We start from the raw sequence: 24,891 nt of genomic DNA, 5'->3' as shown, positions 1-24,891 counted from the left end.
AGATATATAGTATTTATACCCTTGTCTGGACAATAGAGGGGCTAGACCCCAAACATCAACACTGACTAATTCTAAGGGCCTAGAATACACGGCCTGACTTGCAGAGAAAGGTAATTGATGGCTTTTGGCCATCTTACATTCAGAACATGTAAAGGGAACATCACTCAGAAAAGAACTCAAATGATTTTTATTCAAGATCTGAGACACGATGGCTAGAGATGGATGACCTAGTCAGCGGTGCCACTGAGGGAAGGAGACACGTTCACCAGTATGAGCAGAAGGATGCGGAGAGGAAGAGCCAGAGGTGGGAAACGCGTACAAGCCATCACGTGTTTGACGTGTGAGAAGAATGCTCTTGGTCTGATTGTCCTTTACAGTGAAATGAGTAGAGTGGAATTCAAAGAAGCAATTGTTGTCAGTACAAAACTGAAGAACTGATACAAGATTTTTTGTAATGTGAGGAACAAGAAGCAAATTATGTAAATAAAAGAAAGAGGAATTTGAGAGTAGTGGAATCACCGAGATGATGAATCGGTAAGCATGAGTCATCTCCAACACAAGTTGCCTCATTACCTTGGTACTGTTCTGATGAGAGATTCAAGTTGCTCAAGTCATTTGTAATGTGATGAGTGGCACCGGAGTCAGGGTACCAAGAGGAGTCAGTAAAGGGATTGGGTGAGTTAGATGTATAGTTGCCTGAGAAGGTGGAGTTGGATGGAGTATAATTGTTGGTAAAGGATTGAGGTGGCTCTGTTTGGTATGAATGATCAAATCGGTACCTGCACTGTAAAGCTCGATGACCACTTTTGTTGCATACTTGACATGTTGGGCGTGTGCCACCAGATGTTTGTTGAAATGCTCCTGAGGAGCCAAATGAATTTCTGCCATTTTGACCAGAAGAACGACCTCAACCCTTGCCTTGTCTACCACCACGAAAATAAGATCTCCCACCACGTTGATCTCGACCCGCACTAGTAGTGTAGTTGACAGAGGGATCAAAGATATTTTTTAAGTTATGACTCATGCGATTCTCATGAATAAGTAAAAGCTGATAAAGTTCATGTGTGGTAAGGGGATCGGACCGAGTGGTCACTGAGGTAACAAATGACTCATAGGTTGGGCCAAGTCCTGAAAGCAGGTATGTAACTACTTCTTTATCATGGAGAGGACTTCCAATAGCTGCCAAAGTATCTGCTAGTGATCTTACTTTACCAAAATAATCGGATATGGACTGATCTCCACGAGAGAGATTAGTAAGTTGGAAACGAACTTGGAATTCCTTGGCTTGAGAGTGAGAGGTGAACATGGAGTTTAGTGTGAGCCATAGTGCTTGGGCAGTAGATGAAGATAACACATGGCCAAGGATAGAATCTGACAACGAAGAAAAAAGAACACTAAGAACTAGTTGATCAACTCTAGTCCAGGTAAGAAATTCTGGATTTGGCTTGGTTGGTTCAAGAAATTTTGGAGGACTTGGAAGGGAACCATCAACATAGCAGTAGAGATCTTGCCCTCTAAGGTATGCTGTGATTTGAACCTTTCAGAGTAGAAAATTTTCTGAAGAAAGCTTGATAGAGACGACATGAGAAAAAGATGAGAGGATGGAAGATGAAGGACCTGAGTGCGTGGCCATGGATCAATGAGACTGCTAGTCGAGCAGCTCTGATACCATGTTAACAGAGGCACAATTCCTGAATTCTCATTGTCATTATAGTCTGAAAAAACATTCATTTTATACACAATGTAAGGGAATATTTTATGTTACAAGAATAGAATAAAAAGAATAAAATCTATTTCTAGAATAAAGACTAAAGTGACCCTGATGTATGTTCTGGGTTAATAGTTAGCATTTCCAAATATTTTATTTTTGAGGTTGACTCTTTGTATGGCAGATTCTCTGAGATTACTCTTCTTGTGGCTTGACTAGTATTTTGGGTAATGAAGATAGACGATTTGCTTCGGTTTATGCGTTGGCTTGACCATGCTTGGTACTTCTCTAAAGTATGATTGATCGCTTGAATCGATTTTTTCTTTGATTTTGCAAAGATAATTAAATCATTTGCGAAAAGAAGGTGAGAAATTAGGGGGCTCTCTCTACTGATTTTGACACCTTCCAATTTTTACAAAGCTTCTGATCTAGCCAATAGTCTTGAGAGTACATCCATATAAAGAATGAACAGGAAAGGTGAGATATGAGATAGGGTCACCTTGCTGAAGTCCCCTCTGTGCATTGAAGAAGCCTTTTGGGGAACCATTGATGAGAATAGAGAAGGAGGCCGTTGAAATGCATTCCTTTATAAGATTTATCCAGGTCGAGTTGAAGCCCAAGACTCTCATGACAGCAAAAAGGAAATTCCATTCTATAAAATCAAAAGCTTTTTCCATGTCTAGCTTTAAAGCCATCTGACATTTTTCCCCTTTATGGTGCTTTAGGTGATGAAACATCTCGTGAGCCATTATAGAATTTTCCTTGATGTTATGACTAGGTACAAAAGCTGTTCGAAAAGGGAAAATTATAGTTGGAAGGGTTTTTTTTTCAACCGATTTGCAAGGATTTTTGTGATGACTATATAAATGACATTGGTCAGCCTTATGGGTCGAAGTGTTGAGGGCTAACTGGGCTTACTATTTTTGGAATAAGAGCTATGTGGGTGTGGTTTATTTGTTTCAAAAATTTCCCACTTCTAAAAAATTTTTGAATAGCCGCAACCACATCTCTTTCGATAATATGCCAGTAATGTTAGTAACAAAGAGTTGTCATCCCTTTTTGCTGTCATCCCATGGAATTGATGGCACCATGGTTCTTGAACTATGACATTGCTGAGTGGTTCTCAAGTCCAGAATTCCTCAAACTTAAAAAGAGAGAGATTTTTCTTTATCTTCATAGTGTTGAGCATGAGAGGATTATGATCTGAAGTTGAGGAAATTATGTGTTGGATAGTGGCGTCTGGGAAAAGTAGGCGCCATTTTGCATTTGCTATACCACAGTCCAGCCATTTTCATATCATCCCTCTTCCTGTCTGATTATTTTTCCATGTGAAGGTGGGTCCAGAGAAACTAATGTCGATAAGACCATGAGAGTCTATTAAGCATTTTAAGCCGCCTATGGATGAGGAAGATACTGGTCTACCACCACGCCTATCTTGTTGGCCTAATAAGTCATTGAAATCGCCTATATAGAGCCAAGGACCAGTAAAATAGTTGTGAGTTGAGTCCAGAAACTTGCTTCTTGTTGCCATTGTCCTGGGGAATAAACAAAAGTTACTAGCCAAAGATTATTAGGAGGATCAGAATAAACCAAAATAGAAATAGCATTAGTATTACTATGAATCGGTTCAATATCCACACCCGGTCGCCATAATAACAAAAGGCCTCCTTTTTTCCTCGAGGTGGGGATGTGTAGCAAATGGTGAAAACCTAGCCTATTTACAAAAAATAGAGGTGTTATCATTAGACACCATGGTTTCTGACAAAAAGATAATATCCAGGTTAAACTTATTAATAAAAGCTCTTATACTCCTGATTGCTTTGGGGCTGGCTAGTCCCCTGCAATTCCATACCAAAGACTTCATGGAATGCCTGGAGGCATGGTAGAGACCGATTCGTCAACTTTCTTGGATTTTCTGGACAAAGATGTCTTTGATGTAGTTTTGCTATATGATTTGGATCTTGCAACTTCCTTTGCTTTTTTAACTTTCCTTGATGGCTTTGATTTAATAGATAGTAGCATAAGTGCCGCTTCTTTTTCCTCATCTCCAGTGACTTTAAAAAGGTTCCCTGGCTGTGGGTTATCCACCTCAGAATTTTTTTGCACTTTTGATCTCGGTGAAAAGGATTCCTGGACACAAAGAGGAGCCACTCTTTTCTATGGAGCTTCCAACTCAGAAGATGGAATTAGTGAGATTGAGCTTTCTAAAGAGAAGTAAGTAAGGTTGTGGGTTGGGGGACCATCCTGAGGAGAGGTATTATTTTTTGCCACAAAACGTATGGTGGGCCTTGGCTTCTTTGGAACAGACTAGTTGCATGGGACTGCTTTAGATGCACTCAAATTTATCGGGTGATAAGTAATTGATGGCACGAAATTTAGATCTTTTGGTTTAGTACCCAACGGGCTTAGAGCATTGAAAGGTGGGCCGAATTTTCAAATATTGCTTCGAGTCATACCTCTAGGTGAGTGTTAGGTAGATCTTCACTTGGGCTTTGAATGCCCTTTAACTTCCCTCGCAGGCCCTATATAATAGGCCCAGATGATTGCTGTTGTGAGTCAATAGTTTCCAATAACGAGAAACCCGAAGGTTTAGTTTGCATAAAGAGTTTGGCACTAGTCTTAAACCAATGGGAGAACCATTCTTCGGTTGCAAGGAGAGTAAAATTTTTTTATTCCATTATGTTCGTATGAAGTTGTTGTGGATCAATTGATTGAGGGACTTGTGAATCTGAGTGATTGATGGGGAGATATTCAGTGGAGAAGAAATAACTCTCGGATTGAATGTGGGTTTCCCAGTTGGTAGAGGGCCATTAATTTCTTTGAAGGGACTACTGTAATCTATAGTAGGAGAGTTCATCCCCGCCATCCAAACTGAGGGGTTTGTGCTCGCTGGGTCGCCGCTGCCATGGGCTGGTGGATTGGTGGAGATGCCGATAAAGGGTCAAAATTCCTTGCCTATCCGAATCCCTGAATGTGAGAATTTCATTTCTTGATCCACCGCTTGCATCTGCTTGGAATTTGAGTTGATAATTTTCTGGATTTGGGCATGAAATTAATTCAAAGGGTGACTTTACCTTGATCAGTTGTTTCTATAGAGCAAGAACTTTTGAATTTTCTTGATGAAAATCCCAAATCTTTTCTAACTCTCCTCTAACATAAGAGTTTCCTCTAACAGAGAAACTTTCATCCACTATGATGGCTTTTCCTTTCCCATACAAATCATTGGTTGGAGGTACTATCATTTTTTCATTCGGAGGGGACATCAGCAGAAAGAGAGCCGACGAACCGAAGCCCCTGCTTTCCAACATTTCAGTGTCTGAATGTGTGTTTTCTTTGCTCTTCCCTTCTTTTAGAAAATGATCCATAGAGAGTCTAGGGACCCTTACTTGAACACAATGAATAGGATTAACCGACATGAAAATAGGAGATTCCGTACGTAGCCAAGGCCCAAATGGCATCTGTTTTGAGGTGGAATTTAGAGAGTTAGAGAAAGTTTGGGAATGCCCGATCCTACCACAAGCATAACAGAAATTAGATAGGCGTTCATAATTAAACGAGACCCATGTGTTGAAATTGTAGTCCCTTGGTTCCCAGAGTCCTTGTTTTAGAGGTTTGGTAATGTCAATGTCTACCTTGATTCTAACAAATTTCTTACAAGCTAAACCAAATAGGGATCCACATCCACTCCTAAAAAAGTTCCAAGAGAATTCCCTATTTTAGAAGCATTTTTCTCCCTCATATGATTTCTGGTGAGTCCATGGATTTGAATATGGAAAGGTGATGTATTGAGATGAATTTCTTTCCATGTGACTTATGCATGTCAGCTTTTGAGAATGAGGAGGTGCCCTTTGAAGTTCCAAGCGATTTGGTCCAGGATTCTCTTTTTGCCACTAGCATTTTGAATGGGAAAAACCTCTCACAAATCCAATCAACATATCTTTTGATGCAGCAGTTAGAAACTCCTTCTCTCTGGCTTCAGTAGTGAGCAAAATTTCAAAAGGGGAAGTTATTGAAATCTGGACTGAGGAAAATGTCACTACAACCTTAGTGATTGTAGAAGCACTAGCTGCAAAATTAGCTCTCAGAATGGCGGAACATCTGAACTACCCATCCATCTCTTTAGCTGGAGACTCTCAGTTGGTGATTTCTTCTATTTACAAAGAATAGCAGATCTGGAAAATAGCATCAATCACGGTCGACATTGCAAACACTTTGCTATGTCACAATGGCTGGAGCTTTAACAAGATAGTTCGATCCCAAAATCGATTTGCGCATTTGGTTGCGCAATGGACAGCTACAAACTCTTTGTTTGGTAGCATTCCATTAGAGACCATTCCTAGTACTATTTTGTATATTGATAGCAGGAAAGACCCTCCTTAGATGCCTGTATCACTCTTTCTAATTAATATATGGAAGCTTGCTTAGAGAAAAATAAAAAAAAAAACTAGTAGGACTAGTATGATGGAAGTTGATGCTGGATGAAGCATGCGTTGCCAACTTACGGAATCACGCGCTCTCTTCATGTTTGTAGGTATATATTTAGGGGATATTTGGAAACATGTTTCATTCCATCTCATTTCATTTTGTCTCATTTTATTTTATTTCATTCCCAAATAATATTCAAACATAAACACTTTAAAACTAATTATTACAACTTTTTCAAACTAATCTTTACAACTTTCCCAAACTACTAAATAAAAAATAAAAAATAATTTAACTTTTTCAAATAAAATAAAATAAAAATATTATATTCTAATAATATTTTTCATTCAATTTTTTTTTCTCTCATTTCTCAAAACCCAATAAATACCAAACTCAAACTATCTCCTACTATTCACAAACCATTTTATTACTATTCACAAAATTCTCATCTCCTCTCATTCTCCAAACATCCCCTTATACCTTGGCATATTTGGCTCCATTGGAGGAATTGTACAAGTATTATTCTTTGAGTAATTTTATTTGCAGTCCCCCGAATGGGGACTGCTTTGTAGGCCTAAATGCTCTGTTTCATTAGTTAAAGTGAAAACGAGCAGATGGAATCCCTTCATTCCTTAAAGAAATCGCTTCCTTCCTTAGATGAAATCATTATCAAAGTCTTTTTCCGTGAACCTCGCCTGCGCACTTTCATATCATCTCATGTTTTTCTCTCCACCTCTTCCCAACCATCTGATACCTTATTTTCTTCATTTGAAATCACATAATCCCCATTTGAATCATTTAAACTCTTACTTTTGGACTGAACCATTATGTTGAAATTTCTCTTGCAACCAACCTCCCCTCCCCTCACCATCTATTCTTGCTCCTAAAAGACATAAATTTGCAAAACCCCAATTACTGAAATCAAATCACACAAACATTATCAAAATTCATGAATTCCACCAATCGATATAAAATCAAAACGCATATAGAAATCAATATAAAGATTCTTTGACTTTTTTTCCATTTCTAGCTTACAACATACTATTCAAATAGGGTGGCAAAAATTTCGTATTATCAATCTGTTTCAGCAAATAAACCAAAAACACAAAAAGAGCCCAAAAAAAATAAAACAAATCCCATACTTGCTCTAGAACTTATTCAAAACACGTTAGAATTAAACCAAAAAAAGTAATGAAATAAATGGTTACAAAAATCATCTGTTGGACGAATAACATTTTACTTGAATTCCAGTTTTTCATAAAGGTCAGAACAGGAAGAGGAAATCTAAAGTTACAAAGAAGCCTTAAAGAAGGAAGAATATTGAGTGAAGAAAGAAAGTGCAATATGATGATGACAAGGATGGGGGTAGTGAGTTTGTTAAAAGTAGATCGATTGCAACAAAAAAAGCAAGAAAAAAACCAGGTCTAAAAATGTGGAGGTATGTTGCACCTTTAGATTCAGATTTTGTGTCTTCTGGATCAATTGTTATGACTTCACCCTTTATGGAGAAGATAAGCATACCCTCTCTGAAGAAGAGAGATAGCAAGTGAGAGAAGCCAGAGAATTTTGTGAAAAGTTATGTGGTAGTTTGAGGCGTTTGTCTTTTCCAAGCAAAATTCAAGAAGAAAAGGATAATGTAGTCAATTCAAGTCTAAAAATGGAGATAATTTGGTCACTTCATGCACTAGGACTGCAAAGGAGTCCTATTAGAGGACTCTACGTAGAACGACTCTTATTCTTTTCTAGAACAATATGCTCATAGGAGAAATCAGGTGAGTTGAGTTCAGTCCTTCAAGCCTGTCCTTCTGAAGTTGTGCCAACAACACAATTATTAGGGCATCGCGTGTCCTTTAGAGTGTTGATTCATTTCATCATGTTTCATATAATAGGATAGCAATTCAAATAATAATATATTATAATTTGATCCCTACATTGATCCCTATCGAAAATACATATTTCTAGTGAGCAAAAATGTTGAGAATACTTTTTTCCAATGATTACTTATCATCGAAAATAACCTTATAGGGTAGCAAAATTATTTCCGACAATCTGTACATGTTGAGTTTGGCTCACCAAAAAAAGTCTTTTACAAAACAAAAAAAATTGCATTAATATATAAAAAATATGACACACATCCACATTATAACTTAGAAAAGTCATGGAGTGAATATGTTTGCTTTGCAACAAATCCATTAGTTTAAAATGGGAGTACTTGAATTTCGATATTCTCCTACCAAGAAACAAGGAGATTACTCAATTGCTAAGACATTCTGAGCTCAAAGTGCATATTCAACCCAATAATAAAATAACCAATAAAGTGCATATTCAACACAACAATAAAATATCCTCCTAGTGTATATTCAACACAACAAGAGAACACAAAATAAACTGAAAATAGCCAATAAAAGATGCACACTACAACCATATAATCTGAAAATAGCCATGAATATGACAAGTGAAAAGAATGATGTGGTCATAATAAATGTTTCTTCAAAATTAAGGAAAGAAAAAAAGAAAGACAAGTTAAGAAATGGGAGCGCAGTTGGAATAGGCTTAGACATATAGCACATTACTTCAAATCAAGCAAGAATGGACAACTTTATTATGACCAAGAGGCATATAAGAAATTGTGGAGACTACAAGTAGCTAGAAAGGCAACATCTTGATCCTTTTTATATTTGAGAAACAGAAAATTGCAATACAATTACAGTTGATAGTATAACACATATTAGACACATACAAGATTTTGCTTAATTCAGAATTTGACAGTATAACGCATTTGGAAAAAAAACTCATATAAGAGATCGTAAGTGGTAAATAAATTGAAACATATAATTGGAACATTGTAGCAAAGTATAAAATTCCACTTGCTTTGCTCAAGTTGTGGGGCAAATAATTGATCCTTGCAGAGACCCCATACTATCTTCTTCAATACCTACTAAACCAAATCCAGTAAAGAAATTAACATTTCCCAACTTTAACGTATATAAGGTGGAAAGAGATTTTCACTCCTCTAGGCACATGTGCCAGGCCCACGAAGAACCACGAGGGTCTTAACCGGTCCAATGATCCTTCTCTAAGGAAGTCCTTGCGCCCCTTTGGAATACTCAGCCCACAAGCTAAAGAAACCCGTGAAGCAACCCCCACGCAGGAAAGATGGATGACTGGGATGGATGGGACTCGCTGCTTTGGCATCCCCACTAATGCCAAACAATCGAGGACCTATACCTACTGGTGGGCAAGAAATGCGGATGGCCTTTGATTCCTTGTCAGATAGTATGGGGAAGTGTGGTGCCTACCATCTACTGGTAAGGTGCCACGCCATATTAATGGCGCCACCCCCCGACCGCCGTGCCGCATTAATGGTGCCACCTCAAGCTCAATGTCACATTAAAAGATCCGGACAACTATAGTGGAAATGACGTGAACTCCCTGACAAGGAGGACAATATGTCCACCCCAGCAACCACGTATAAAAGTTGACCCCCAAGGTACGAAAAACTCTCTCGAAGCTCAGGTACTCTAGCATAAACTACTAAGGAGATTTATTGACTTAAGCATTGGAGGCTCTCCAGCCACCTCTACACACCCTCTATTTTCTTGAGTGTGCAGGTATAAAGGCCTGGACAAGAGTTGTTGGAACTAGGTCCATAGGTGTACGAAACATGATGTTAATAGTGGTGCTGTCTATGAGATTTATATAGACTTCATGTGTCCTTCGTATGCCTACGATAACCTGTTCTCAGACAACTCTGGTACAAGAAGGGACATTAGCAGATATGGAAGTAAGGCTTGAAGCGATAGAGTAGCTGGTAGGAAAGCTAACTACAGAAGGAAAATGAGATGCTTATAGTAGGAACCAACGGACTAGAGAACGAGTTGCGTAACCTCAAGGGAAAGTGTGAAGAAATGACGAAGAGGATGGGTACGTCATCATCAGTGGACAAACTACACACCAGCACTGGCCTGCCCTAAAACATAGAGATGATGGTCATGCCACTACCACCCAAGTTCCGAGTTCCCCACATGAAGATGCACAATGGGATGAGGGACCCCCTCGAACATCTAGAGACCATCAGAACCCACATGACTCTTCATGGTTTTCCAGGGGAGGTCGCCTGCAGGGCTTTCCCATTAACTATGAAGGGACCAACAAGAGTATAGTTCAGGTCCCTAATGCCTAGATCCATAGAAAGCTTCAAGGAGTTGGCCCACCTATTCCTCACACAAATTATGGCCAACAGGAGGTTGAGGCGCCCTGCGGCATACCTCCTGACCATCAAACAAGGGGAAGATGAGGGCCAAAAGGTGTACCTGCCCATGTTCAACAAGGAACACATGACAACAAAAGACCAAGACAAAAAAATAACTCTACATCACTCTTGGGTGGACTATGGCCTCAGTCCTAGTTCATGGCAGAATTGGCGAGCAGAACTCCCACCATGCTGTGAGAGTTTATGGACCAGGTCGACAACTTTATCAATGTCAAGGACATGCTGTAGGCCTTGACCGAGCTTACGAAGAAAGAGCTGGGGCGGGCAAATAGAAAGGGGAAGATGTCAGGCAGGAACAAATTTGACGAGAAGGTAGGCAGGAGACTACATGAAGACCAGAGGGTAGAAGCCCCCTCAAGAGGCATGGGAGTCTAATTCGATTGGGCAACACTTTCTATCCAAAAGGAAGACTGACCCGTCGCTTGCAAAGTAGAATATAGGAGCAATAACCGTCGTTATTGCACCTACCATTGATCCAACACCCACATCACAGAATATTGGATTTCCTTGAAGGAGCAGAGGAGTTTGAGTGATCGAGGCCCCAGTACTATTCCGGCTGGAGACTGAAGTAGGAGAGTAGGAGATTATGAAAGATAAGTGTGGAGAGGCCCGACAGGCCAAGGAGGGAAGGGAGCCCGAGACAAAAAATAGTTGAACGGAGGCCACCACACGGTCATCCCGAACTCCACCCCAAGAAGGCCCTTCGCTTGGCAAATCAGAACCATTGCGGGAGGGTTCACTGGCGGGGGTGCGACCTCGTCCTGCTGGAAGGCACACGCCGAGCGGGCGTGATACTAAGAGGTTTACTCATCTAAATATTGTCCTGCCAAGCATAGGAGAAATGAGCCCACACCTGTCATCTCTTTCGGGGAGGCCTACTAAGAGAGGGTCCTTTACCCTCACGATGACGCTTTGGTGGTAACCATGTTTGTTACCAACTTCACCACCCGAAGAATCCTCATCGATAATGGCAGCTCTGCCGACATCCTTTTCTGGGATGCTTTCACTCGAATGGGGATTGATCCTACCTGCCTCCAGCTCATGCCCATGCCCTTGAATGGCTTCTCAAGGGATATGATCCAGGTGGTAGGCACCATCACTCTATCCATCTTGGCGGGCAAGGCCCCTTATACGACCTCAACCATGGCCGAGTTTATAGTGGTAAAAGCTCCCTCGTCGTACAACACCATACTTGGAAGGCCTACCCTCAATAGCTTGAGCGTGGTGACGTGAACTTACCACTTGAGGATGAAGTTTCCAACCCCCTGGGAGTGGGTGATGTTCGAGGCAAGCAAGTCCTAGCACGAGAGTGTTATGTGCACGAATTAAAGCCAAAGGGTGGCGGGGTTCATGTAGTCAATCGTCCGAATGGTGACCACATCCCCACCCTCGCTTGAACACACCACAACGGAGGGAGAGATTTGAGATGAGCAGGCCCTTAGGATGGTAGAGCCGAATGAGCCACTAGAGTTAATCCCCCTAGACCTTAGTCGCCCCAAAGCTAGGACCAGGATTAGCAATGGAATGACACCTGGAATGAGGCATACCATACAACAACTCCTCATGGAACACTAGGATGTCTTTGCATGGAATCATGAGGACATGCCCGACATCAACCCGAATGTTATGCAACACCACCTACGCATGGACTCGGAAGGTAAGGGAGTCAGACAGAACGCCACCATCGCTGTAGAAGTTGACCTCCTATTAACGATGGGTTTTATCTGAGAAGCATATTACCCAGACTGGTTGTCCAATATTCTGTTGCTGAAAAAGTCAAACGGTAAGTGGAGAATGTGAGTCGACTTCACCGATTTGAACAAATCCTGCCCTATAGATAGCTTCCCACTACCCTACATCGATCTGATTGTTGAATCCACTGCGGGCCATCGCATCTTAAGCTTTATGGACACCTACTCTGGATACAACCATATCCGCATGAACCCCAAAGACGTGGAAAAGACATAATTCATCACTGATAAGGGATTGTATTGCTACTCGACCATGCCATTTGAGTTGAAGAACGTGGTGGCCACCTATCAACGGCTAGTCAACTGCATGTTTAAGAGTTAGATAGGGAGAAAAGTGGAGGTCTACATGTATGAAGCTCAACATGGCAAAGTGTGCCTTCAACATAGGCTCTAGGAACTTTTTGGGCTTCATGGTTTTGGAGCAAGGAATAGAAGCCAAATCGGAGAAAGTTGAAGCAATACTCAATATGGCCCTGCCCCAGAACATCAATGCGGTGCAGAAGCTCGCCGGTCAGGTGGTGGCCTATAACAAGTTCGTATAAAGGTCCGAGATTTAAGAGGTCAGTTTTGGTGGGATGAAATTAAGAAGGAAGTAGTAGAGTTTGTGGCAAAATGCTCCATTTGCTAGATGGTAAAAGCTAAACATCAAATACCGAAAAGTGAACTACAATCATTGCCTATCCCAGAGTGGAAATGGGATGATGTGTCGATGGACTTTGACTAAGAGCGCACACTTTCTACCCATAGCTAACTTATTCTACGGAGTACCTAAGACCATAGTATCAGACCGAGATACCCGTTTTACTTCACGATATTGGCAGAGTTTGCAAAAGATGTTAGGCACTAGTCTAGATTTTAGTATCGCTTATCATCCTCAGATGGACAGACAGATGGAACGTACAATCCAGACTTTGGAAGACATGTTGCGAGCATGGGTTATGGAGCTAAGTGGTGATTGAGAAAGTCACCTACTTTTGGTGGAATTTGCCTATAATAATAGTTTTCAGGCTACCATTCAGATGGCACCCTACTAGGCTTTATATGGAGGAAAATGCAGATCCCCATTGTATTGGGATGAAGTGGGTGAAAACAAAATGCTAGGACCCGAATATTTACAAGAAGTTCTAAAACAAGTAACCATGATTCAAGAAAGAATCAAAGCAACCCAGAACAGATAGAAGAGCTATGTCGATAACTAACGTAGGAGTTTGGAGTTTGCAGTGGGAGATTGGGTATACCTCAAAGTATCGCCCATGAAAGGAGTCGTACATTTCGGTAAAAAGTGAAAGTTGAGTTCCCGATACGTAGGACCCTATGAAATAATCGAAAGAGTCAGTCTAGTAGCTTATAGATTGGATCTTCCAATAGAGATGCATGGAATACATAATGTGTTTCATGTGTCAACCTTGAAGAAGAACATCAGAGAAAGACGGTCAATAGTTATAGAGCCCGATGAGATTCAGTTTCAACCCAACTTATCTTATACAGAATGGCTAGTACAGATTGTGGATCGCAAGGAACAAGAGTTGAGGAATCGGAAGATACCTCTAGTGAAAGTGCTTTGGAATAACCCAGAATTTCAAGAAGCAACTTGGGAATGAGAGGATACAATGAGAAGATAATATCCTCATTTGTTTGTATCTTAGAACTCTTGATGTATGTATGAATTGTGATATAGATATATATATATATATGTATGTTGTGATTATTTTGTTTTATGAGAAATTTGTTTGTTCCGTGATTGTTAGTTTAAATGTGGTAACCATGTGTATACCTACCAAACCCTTGAAGCAGGGGATGGCACGAACTAGAAGGACCCCACGTATGTCTATTTCTTCAATGGCACAGTTGAGAGAACAAAGAGAATGTCGTATCAAAGAGCGCCTTAGAAGAAAACAACAGGCATTAGCAGAACAATCAAGATAGACATAGATGTTTGAGCATCATCGCACTCATGTGATGGATGCGGATGCTCGAGGAAGGCTTTATTTTCGATGAGCATTACCACATGAGGAAAGATAACTGTGGAGTAGCTCGAAGGAAGCAGAAAGAAGAAATCTACGTAATTTTGATCCAAAAGCATAATCGAGTCACACAGCGGAAGAACGTGCAAGTCGGTTCGTACCCTTTGAGACCTTGGATACATCTGTGGATCGTATTCATTTCTGTGAAGAAGGTCAACCAATCGAGGACACGAAGCTTGAGATAGAGAATAGGTTGAATGAAATGTGAGTCAATATGTATTTTGATTACAATTTGGAAGCTATATTTTACTTTTCACAGGATTCCATGACCGTGGAGGCAGATGAAATGCTCTCATCCTTAACATCGTCTGATAAGTCTATGGCCGCTTATGGAAGTGGTAGTAGCTTGGTATTTCTTCTTATGAGTGTTTTGATTAATGGTTGCGGTGCCGATTTCGAGGAAAAAATATTTTTCTAAGGAGGTGATGACCCGAGTTTTGTCTAGGCTTGGCCCTTAGAATTCGTTCTAGGTTGCCATGGCATTTTAGGAGCCTTAGTTACTTTAGAAAACCTTAGAACCTTTGATGTGGTAACTTGAGCCCAAGAGGAGAGTGTCCCTAGTTTACTTTGTAATTCTAAGTTACTAGTGTCATGTGTCATGAGAATGTTACACTTGAATCTAATCTTGATAGTGGGTTAAGGGGGAAAGAGGGGTGTAGGAAAGCACCAAGAATGGCTAGCACACCTAACTCATTGTTTTTGTCCAGAATTCGAGTTCCAAGGTAGATTTCTTGGAAAGGGAAACCTAGGGAAGTGAAATGGAGCTTTTCTAGAAGTTTTGCGTAGGAAACCCAAGGGAGGCACATAAGATTTCGAATTTAGCCAGCTTTTGCCAAGTGTCAAGCATGCACTAAGTTTCTAGAATATTATGTGAAGAAACTTTTGTATCAAGCACAAGTTTTCCCTTAGGGTTTCGGCTAGCAGACTCCCAAGCATCCCATTCACTTGCCACTTGTCACTTAGTGTATTTTGGACCAATGGCACATGAAAGATCACCTAGGGAAGGAGTACTTGGAAGATGAAGCAACATCTTGGGAAAGTAAGATGGAAAGGACGACTTGGGCTATGGCACACACCCAATGCCACTAGTCATCCATGCCAAAGGTTACTTGTTGGGACAAGGAAAAGGCATGTATTGTTTTAGCAAGCTACCTTTGAAGAGATATTTGCTTGTTTAAGGAAAGGAAGGGCATAAAGGGGAGGGGAGGAATTTCAGCCAAGTAGGAGAAACCCTGCACACCACCCGCCAAAATATCCCTTTCCAATGTAATCGAAGTGGGGAACTCCAAGAGGCATTTCGGTAAAAAGGAAAGGGGGAAGAAGAAACCTTGCCACTTGTCTCCATGCAAGGACTTTGGATGCAACCAAGGAGGGAAGTGAAGGGTCTCCTATAAAAAGAGAAGGGTTCACGCCAAGGGGCTTTTCCCTTGCCATTATTTTCGAAATTGCATGAGCTCTCGTTCTCTCCACACAATTCTCCCATGTTCATTTGAAAGTTCCCTCATTTTCATGTATTTTATTTCCAACCAAACAAGGAGGATCCTTATAAGAGAAGGGATTTTGGCACTACCAAGGATTAGCAAGGAAAGGATCGGATTTCTCTAAGTCTTGCACACACACATGTCATTTCTCAATCCAAAAATGAAATTCAAATCTCATTAAACTTTGAGAAAGGTAGAACACCCACACTTTCTACCGTTTCCTACTTAGGGTTTTCAAGAAAAACCCTTGAAGCCGATTAGTGAAGGGGGAGTTCATCCTCCATGTTTCGACCACCACATGTATCTTTGCTTACTTTAGGTTTTGTTTTACTTTATGAGTGAAATGAAGGGGTTTTAACCTAAAAATCCTAGAAGCTGAATGGTTTAAAACCAAGTTATGCCCTAGAAATCCACACATACACTCAAGAACATTAGGTAGGGTTTTAGATACTCTTTCTAATATAGTATGTTAGGATTTACAGTTTGCTAGTATTTCTTTATGTAGATTTTTGTAAGTATACACTCAACTTACTCTTGGTTAATGCTTGTATATATTTGTGTAAATCCTTTCACTGTTTTGATTGCTTGTTTGTTATCTCTTGATTGTTTTTTTTAATATGTTAATATGATCTTGGGTAACTCCAAGGAAAGAATTATATGTTTCGGATTTGTGATGAAAATGCCATGAAATGTTCCTATGAGTTTCGATTTTCACTTGATTGAGGTTGATGGTTTATGCAACATGATGTTTCGGTTTGAACATGTTTTGGAAGTTTCGGACTTGGTAAAAAACCTATGATTTCATGTTTTATTTTACCATGTCTTGATTTCTATGATATATGCTTGGGGTTTGGAACATGTTTAAGTGATGAACCTTCATGTTTTTGTACCTATGAGCTTCGACCTAAGCAAGTTCTCATAGTTCCATGTATATGTTTTGATATCTCTTATGGTTTATGTTATCATGCTATAGAATGAACATGTTATGCTTGGTTATTTCATGCATGGCATTCCATATGTCATATGTCAAGTATAAGTAAGCATGCTTAAGTCTCATGTCACATGAATTTAGGGAAAAGTGTTTTCAAAGAAGTGTTTTTCAAAAAGTGTTTTCAAGGAAAACATTTTAAAAAAAAAGAGTTTATAAGTTTTATTATGACCCCCCAAGTGCTAGGGCGGGGGAATGTCCTAGTGGAACTCCTCTGTCCACTTTGGAGTGTTTAAGAATAGAGTGGTTACCCCTGAGTCGACAAAGTATCATCGACAAGCTTTGAATGGATCTTTTTCAAAGAATACCGAAGCGAGGAAGCATCTAACACTAGTGGGTGCATAAGGCATGTAACCCGACGAAGTAAGGTAGAGTTAATATGAATCTCTATTTATGAAGTATTCATCACACTGCACAGACCGTTGATGGTGCGATAACTAGCAGGAACACGCAATGCTAAGGGAAACTGTGTTATGTCCACCCTTTGAATAAGAATATGAGCATAAGTGCTAAGGATCACTCGATGCAAATCTTGTGATATGTTCTGATAAGGCAAGTTCTGAATAAGTTCACTGAATAAGAAAAAGTTAAGAAGTTTTTATGAAAAGTTTAAGTCTCTGTTACAAGTCTTTTGATAATGGTCAAGTGCATAAGTCAAGTTCTGGTTGAAGGCATAAGTCAAGTTCTGGTTAAAGGCATAAGTCAAGTACATGTCCATGCACGCATTTGATATACCTTTTGTATGCTTGTGTTGATTTTAGTATGTTATGTGATTACTTGCTGAGATTTCTTGAAATATCATTGTGGTAGTTTCCATTACCATTCCCCAACCAAAATAGTAGAAGTTGTGATAGGTACCTCAAATATCCAGGAAACATGAACCCGAATAGTTCCCTAATAAAGGATGAGTACACTGTTCAGGTTAGTCAAGACAACACTGCTGATGCATTAATACATACGGCTAAGCTTCTCAGGGAGATCTTATATAGTATTAGTGAGACCGAGATTGATGCTACCATCTATCAACCCTCTAAGAATTTGAAGTTTTGGTGGAATATGGACAAGTTGTCTACGTACCTAGAGGGAGCCTCCAAGGCCTCGGCTCGTCCATAGGCAATGACAAAGGAATTAGGTTTGATACCACCCGAACCTCAGCAATCCCATGGCGTCTTTTGGTGTCTGTCTCCCGATGGGACAATGGTTATGAAGAGTATGGGACCTGAAGTTATTTTGAAAATAAAAGAAAAACAGAAGAAGGAAAAACAGTACTTATGACCAACTTTTTTGGAACTATGTTTTTTTTAGGAGATCTCGTGTTTTGGGAGTTTTAAACTGTAATACCCGAATCCTACTATGTATGTCCTTAAGTCATTTATTAATTCCTTAAGTTAAATATTTTGAGATAAGACTTTCATTATTTTCTTATTTATTATTTTTATTTTGAGATGAGTGTGCTTTTATTACATATATATATATATATTTTTTTTTATATATGTGGATTATTAAATAATTCAAGGGTATGATATTTTTTTATGACCTTATAATATTTTCTTTCAAGCCTTTTAATTTTATTTACTCAAGAAATGACCCAAACTCTATCTACCATCAAATGGGTAGGCAAAGGAAATACCTTTCCACATTTAATCTCCACCCTTCATTTCCCTAGCTTGTAGGATAAGCCTTGATCAAATCCATTGGCTTTTCTCCCCTTTGAATCCGTAGCTTCCTCAATAAGCCAATTAAATTCCCTCTTTTTCCCCTTATACGTCGGCTTACAAGAGAAGAAAACAAATCCTCTTTTCCTCTCGCACCCACTGACGTCTAGAGCAAGGAAAGGAAGAAAATTCTTCCAGCCCTCACCGTACAACTACAAACCCTTCTCTCCCAATCTCAAGCCAAGCTTCCATTTTTCCTCATTCTCAAGAGGGAAATAGTAAGAGCACCCTCAACCCTCTCCCTTGTGTATTTCGAAACTTAGCCAAGGTTTAATCAAGTGGGTTTCTCTTGTTGACTATTGATGTTTCGGTTTTGGGCTTCTACCCAAAGGTTTCGTGTGCCCTCTGTTTCCTAAGCCGAATCCACCTTCCTCTTCACCATTTTCATATTTTCGGAAGGATTTACTTGAAGGTAAAAGCCCTAACTTGACCCACTCGGTTTTTGTTGATTTTGGAAACCCATTGAGTTGTTTTAGCTTGAATCTTAGTTTTTAGTTGTTGCCTATGTGTTGACAAACATCAATGCTCTGTTCTTTTGGCAAAACCGAGCATATTGAAACTATTGGGAGATGTATTCTTCTATCCTTTGAAATTGGTATTCCTATTTAACTTGGTTAGTTACAAGTGATGATTATTTGATTAGTCGATATATATATATATATATGTATATAGATGAAGAAGCCGTGGGTCATGCTTTATTTTGGTGTTCCAGCCATGTGTTTTGCAAGGCAGATTTTGTAGTCCTTTCTTGTGTTTTCTTGAGTCTAAGCCATGTTTTAATTATACCTTTATGTGTTAAATTAATAGAGTTGAGGTTTATAATTTTAGATATACTTGCCTCAAGTTTATGGCCTAAGTAAGTGACTAAGAATTTCTAGTTAAACTAACGAACTTGTTTTAGGAATTTTAGTTGCCGAGTGTTGTACCCCTTTTATTATGCTATCTTTTCAGAAAATATATGATGCTTTTCTTAAGTTTTCTACAACTCTAATATTGCTTAATTATGTAGTTGGGATTTTGGTTAAGAGAGGGATGTTTAAGACCATGAATGTACTAAGACTTGCTAGCTGCCCATATATTGCATAATTTCTTAAATATGTTATGTTTTGAAGCCTAAACCAGCCCATTCCATCCCTTGTTCAATTTCACCCATTTTGTTTAACCAAAGATAAATTTTAGTATGAAAAACCATTGAAGAACAAGTGACAAAAACCAACCCTCTTGTGGGCATTGGCCTTTTTGTTGGACTTACCTTCCACATGATGTTACAAAGCTATAAAATGCCCCCTTTAAATGAAAATTCCACTATTGTAGCACTTCTGTGTTCCCTTCCATTCTTAAGTAAATCCCTACCATCTATACATTCCTAACTTATGATTTCTACCTATCCTTCATATAGAAAACAGTGTCCTTTAAAAAAAAAAGGATAACAAGCAAGTTATGTACTTTCATGGGCTTCTTAAATGTTGGAATGAGTATATTGATGTTTTGGCTTAGCACCATGTTTAGTGGGTAGCTAAATTGGTTAAGGAAAAACACTTTAATTTCAACTTGGAATTTAAGTAAGCATGTAGGGGTATCTAATGGTAAAACTTAAAGTGAAATGAATATTAATATGTTTATCCCATTTCATTGAATAGCAGTTTATTTTCAAGATTCAAGGAACCTATTTGTAAAGCATCGAAGTAAATAGCTATGGCCATGCTGCATACACAAAGCTCTCTTATGGATGAATGTCTCTCTCTCTCTCTTCAAATGTTCTTCTAAAGAAAGAATAAACATATATATATATTATGTACAAAGCTTTCTTGGTAGCCCCTGTTAATTACCCTATTGATTATAATTGTGTGTATGTGTGTAAGGTAATGCATCATGAAATTTTATACATGCTCTCTTAAATAACTACTCTTTATTTATATGTAGCATGACATGAAACACTTTTTCAAAGAAATGCATATGCATTTGGACTAGGGAAAAAATAATGAAAACATTTGACTGCAAATAAAGGAGAAAAAAGGAATGAAAGCATGAAAGTATGTAATGACCATATTAATGAAATGGTACCAAAGGAATGAGCTGATTGCAATGTCGGGTAAGTAGTACTAGTAGTGCATCCAGTGCTACCTCCTGTAAAAGGGATTCCCAACCTGTGGCCGCGAGAGGAATCCGGGTCTAATCGTGTGTACCGGCCAAAGAAAGTGAAACGTAAAGTAAAGTCATTTATTAGAGATGTTTATGCATGAAAGTATAGTTATGCTTTAAGCCGTTTATGCATGAAACCATAGTTATGCCTTAAATCATTTGTGCATGAAAGTATAGTTATTCCTTAAACTGTTTATGCATGAAAGCATTGTAAGGAACTAGCAAATGTTTATGCATGCATGTTTTCAAAAGAAAGAATATGTGATTAATAAGTTAACAGCATGGTGTACTGCTTACTGAGTATTGGACTCACTTTGTCTTTATGTTTTAAATGTCCAGGTATGGACGAGGAGGCTGTGGAGCTAGGCACTACTGAGGAGGGAGGGACCGATGCTTAGAGTTCCCTATCGGTTCAAATTTGATGATAATTGTTTTTGCTTTTATGTTTTTTTTTGTGATGGGTCCCGTGTTGGGACGTTTTGTTGGCATGACTTAAGACAATATGTCTTTGGGCATGATGTAAATACTATAGTGGGGTGATGGTAATGGTGTAACTTCTATGGTGGGGTTATGGTAACCCCACATACGATGGTTTAATACCTTTTCTTATGTGTTGGTGGGACTGAGTCCCCTCTGATTTAGAACTAGTTATGTTGGTGAATGAATGTTGGACTCTAAGAGTCATTTATGTAAAATTCTGGGCAGATCGTCTACCAGGTGTTTTCTTTTAAACAAAAAATGCAAAGTACATGCATGACATGTTCATGCATATCCTTTACCACCTTCGTAGAAAAAAAAATACATAATAATATAATGCTAATAATAATAAGGAAAGAATGGGTAAAGGGTCATGGCCTTGTCCTAGGTTAGGGCGGGGTTGTGACAAATCTTGGTATTAGAGCAAACGTTAAGGAGTCCTGTAGACTTTAGGGGTAACTAGGCTGAAGCCCCATCTCTAAAGTATGCCAAGCTCTGCAGTAGGTTCAAATGTTATTTCTTACTACACGTTATAAATTTTGTAAAAAATTGCTAGTCATGTATGTTTATTTTGTGTGAGTTGTTGCTAATATTCTTGTCGTACATATTCTAGTATGGCAACGCAAAACAATAATAATATGCGTCGAGGGTGGCCTAATAATCGTAATTCTGAGGATCAACCGAAGGCCCACATAGATTCGGGAGACCTCGTCAATGCAACAACACGCCTTATTGTGGCCTTTACCAGCAGGCGAACCACGAATCAGGTACAGGTTCCGCACCTAACTACCTTCGACTGCTTCAGCAAACAACACCCTCCGCTGTTTGATGGCAAGGGTACAAAATTGGATGCTGACAACTAGCTAGAGTGCCTAGAGAAAATCTTCAGTGTGGTTACTTGTACAGAATAACAAAAAGTAGAATTTATAGTATACAATCTAGCTGATGTGGCCAATGGGTGGTGGAAGGCCACTCGTGGGCTCATTCGACAAGAATTGGGCAAAACCACTCCCATTTCCTGGAGCAAGTTTAAAGAGGTTTTTAATGATCGATTCTTTCCCTTATCGGTTCAAGAGGCTAAGGCCAGAGAGTTCGCAGACTTGAAGTAGGGGTCAATGACGGTGAGGCAATATGCCTCTAAATTTGTGGAGTTATTGAGGTTTGCTTCGCATTTGGTCCTTACCGAGTCACAGAAGGCCGAAAAGTTTGAACGAGACTTGAACCCCAGGATCATCAACTCCCTTCTTACATTAAAAATTAGAAAGTCCACCGACCTAGAAGATCGAGTGGTGATTCTTGAGGAGAGTTTGCTCATCAGAGTGGGAGAATTTAGTCAGAGAAAGAGGCAGTTCCAAATTTTTGAGCAGAATAAAGGCAAGAGGCCAATGTACAATCATGCACCCAAGCCTCTTCAAATGGTTAAATCTCCTCAATGTCGTACCATGGCATCTCGTTCTGCTTGCCAAACCTGTGGCAAGCCCCATGCTAGGAAATGCTTGATGGGGACCAAAACTTGCTTTAAGTGTGGTAAGGCAGGCCATGTGGTACAGGAGTGCCCAATGCTGGCAGATCCTAATGTTCAGGCGCCTAATCTAGGGCAGAAGAACCTGGTACTAGCTTGAGTCTTCGCTCTTACCATGGACGATGATGATGCCTCTCCTGATGTGGTGACAGGTATTCTTCCCTATTCTCACATCGTGCATTAGTGTCATTTGATTATGATGCCACGCATTCATTTATATCCTATAAATATGCTTGTTTGCGTGGGAAAGTACTTGAACCCTTAGAGTTCGTTATGTCTGTTTCTTCAAGCCTTGGAAAATTTGTGAATTGTCAGTCTGTGCTAAAGGGCTGCATGATAGAGGTAGAAGGTCAACATCTCTTTGCTGATTTAATATTGTTCGACATGGAGAAGTTCGATGTGATTTTGGGCAGGGATTGGCTATCTCGATACCATGCTAGAGTGGAGTGCTTCAAGAAGGAAGTGGTCTTTAGACCACCAGGCGAGCTAGAGTCTCGTTTCTGTGTTGTGGGTAAGATTCCTATGCTAAGGGTGATCTCTGGAATGAAGGCCACCACTATGTTAACGAAGGGCTATGCAGGATTTCTAGCTAGTTTGGTAATGCCACCACCAGACGAGCCTAAGCTGCAAAATATTCAGCTGGTGAAGGATTTTTCTGATGTCTTTCCGAATGAGCTGCCTGGCTTACCTCCGGATGGGGAGATTGAGTTCTCTATAGACCTCATTCCGGGAATGGCGCCCATTTCTAAAGCGCCATATTGGATGGCGCCTGTGGAGCTCAAGGATGAATTGCAAGAGTTGTTCGGAAGGGCTTTATTCACCCTAGTGTATCACCATGGGGTGCGCCGGTTCTCTTTGTAAGGAAGAAGGATGGATAGTTGCGACTTTGCATCGACTATAGAGAACTGAATAGGGTGACTATTAAAAATTGGTATCCTTAACCACGGATCAACGATTTATTCGATCAACTTCAAGGGTCCCAAGTATTTTCAAAGATTGATCTCCACTCAGGGTACCATCAGCTGAAGATTAAAGCGGAGGATGTCCTGAAGTTTGCCTTTAGAACGAGATACAGGCATTATGAATTTCTAGTGATGCCCTTCGGATTAACTAGTGCCCCAGTGGCTTTCATGGACTTGATGAATCGTACCTTTAAAGAATATGTTGACCAGTTTGTGGTTGTGTTTATTGATGACATTCTCATTTATTCGAGAGCCCCGGAGGACCATGCGAAGCATTTGGAGGTTGTCTTACAAGTGTTGTGGGAGAAGAAGTTGTATGCCAAATTCAATAAATGTGAGTTTTGGCTACAAAAGACCGAGGAAACTCAAATTCAATAAATGTGAGTTGTATGCCCCGCAAAGGTGGAGGCCATAGTGGAATGGCCTAGACCAAAGATAGTCCTAGAAATCAAGAGTTTCCTCGGTCTTGCGAGGTACTATTGAAGATTCATTGAGGGGTTTTCTTGCATCGTAGTTCCTTTAACGAAGTTGACCAGACAGGGTGAGAAATTTATATGGACTACGGAATGTGGGATGAGCTTCCAAGAGCTGAAGGAGAGACTTGTGATGGCACCTGTTCTCACTATGCCTTCGGGAACGGGTGGATTTGTGATATACAGTGATGCCTCACACAAAGGGCTGGGATGTGTCCTTATGCAACATGGAAGAGTTGTAGCATATGTCTCGCGTCAACTTAAGGAAATGAGCACAACTACCCAACCCATGATTTAGAGTTAGCGGCCTTGGTGTTCGCCATGAAGATATGGCAACATTACCTTTATGAGGAACGCTGCGAAATCTATACGGACCACATGAGCCTAAAATATTTCTTCACTCAGAAGGAATTAAATATGAGGCAGCGCAGGTGGTTGGAGTTATTAAAAGATTATGACTGCAGTATCAACTACCACCCGGGCAAGGCCAACGTAGTCGAAGATGCGCTCAGTCGAAAGTCTTCTTCTGGCACTCTCATGAGTATGTACACTCTCCAGAAATTTATTATTCATGATATGGAAAAGCTAGGAGTGGAAATGGTGAGGGATGTGCAAGCAAGATTAGGTAGCCTAGTTCTTGGTCCGACAATATTGGACCAAATCAAAGCTACTCAGGGCGAAGAAATTGACCTCCAGAAGATCAAGAAGGAGGTCTTGGAAGGAAAGCATCTCGATTTTGTGAATTCTGAAGATGGATCTCTATGGTTTAGAGGAAGATTGTGTGTACCAGCTAAGAAGGAGTTACGAGACCTAATAGTGAGGGAGGCACATAGGTCTCTATACACAGTGCATCCAGGTAGTACCAAAATATACCGAGACCTGCGACGATACTATTGGTGGAGTGGGATGAAATGGGATGTGGCCAACTTTGTAGCTTAATGCCTGACATGCCA

The 24,891-nt window shown here is 40.0% G+C and overlaps 1 protein-coding gene across 1 annotated transcript; it reads right to left on the bottom strand.

The window, feature by feature from the left end:
• Positions 1 to 907: 907 nt before the first annotated feature.
• LOC108979357 lies at positions 908 to 2,457 on the bottom strand. Its single transcript, XM_018950029.1, has 3 exons — positions 2,208 to 2,457; positions 1,618 to 1,715; positions 908 to 1,537 (listed from the first exon to the last, which is right to left on the bottom strand). The coding sequence occupies exons 1-3, from the start codon at positions 2,455 to 2,457 to the stop codon at positions 908 to 910; spliced, it is 978 nt and encodes a 325-aa protein (XP_018805574.1).
• Between the last annotated feature and the right edge of the window lie 22,434 nt (positions 2,458 to 24,891).

The sequence above is a fragment of the Juglans regia genome, chromosome 7 (genome assembly GCF_001411555.2).
Source record: "Juglans regia cultivar Chandler chromosome 7, Walnut 2.0, whole genome shotgun sequence".
NCBI classification, from domain to species: domain Eukaryota; kingdom Viridiplantae; phylum Streptophyta; class Magnoliopsida; order Fagales; family Juglandaceae; genus Juglans; species Juglans regia.
Note: the sequence above shows the minus strand (reverse complement) of the source record. Positions and strands in the feature narration are given on the sequence as shown.

What these genes read in the sequence shown, in the direction of transcription:
- LOC108979357 (XM_018950029.1), bottom strand. Translation starts at nt 2,457, where the DNA reads ATGGCTCACGAGATGTTTCATCACCTAAAGCACCATAAAGGGGAAAAA. An exon ending in ACAGAGGGGACTTCAGCAAG is followed by an intron (nt 1,716 to 2,207) that starts GTGACCCTATCT and finishes ATGTTTTTTCAG; the next exon opens with ACTATAATGACAATGAGAAT. An exon ending in ATCCATGGCCACGCACTCAG is followed by an intron (nt 1,538 to 1,617) that starts GTCCTTCATCTT and finishes CTACTCTGAAAG; the next exon opens with GTTCAAATCACAGCATACCT.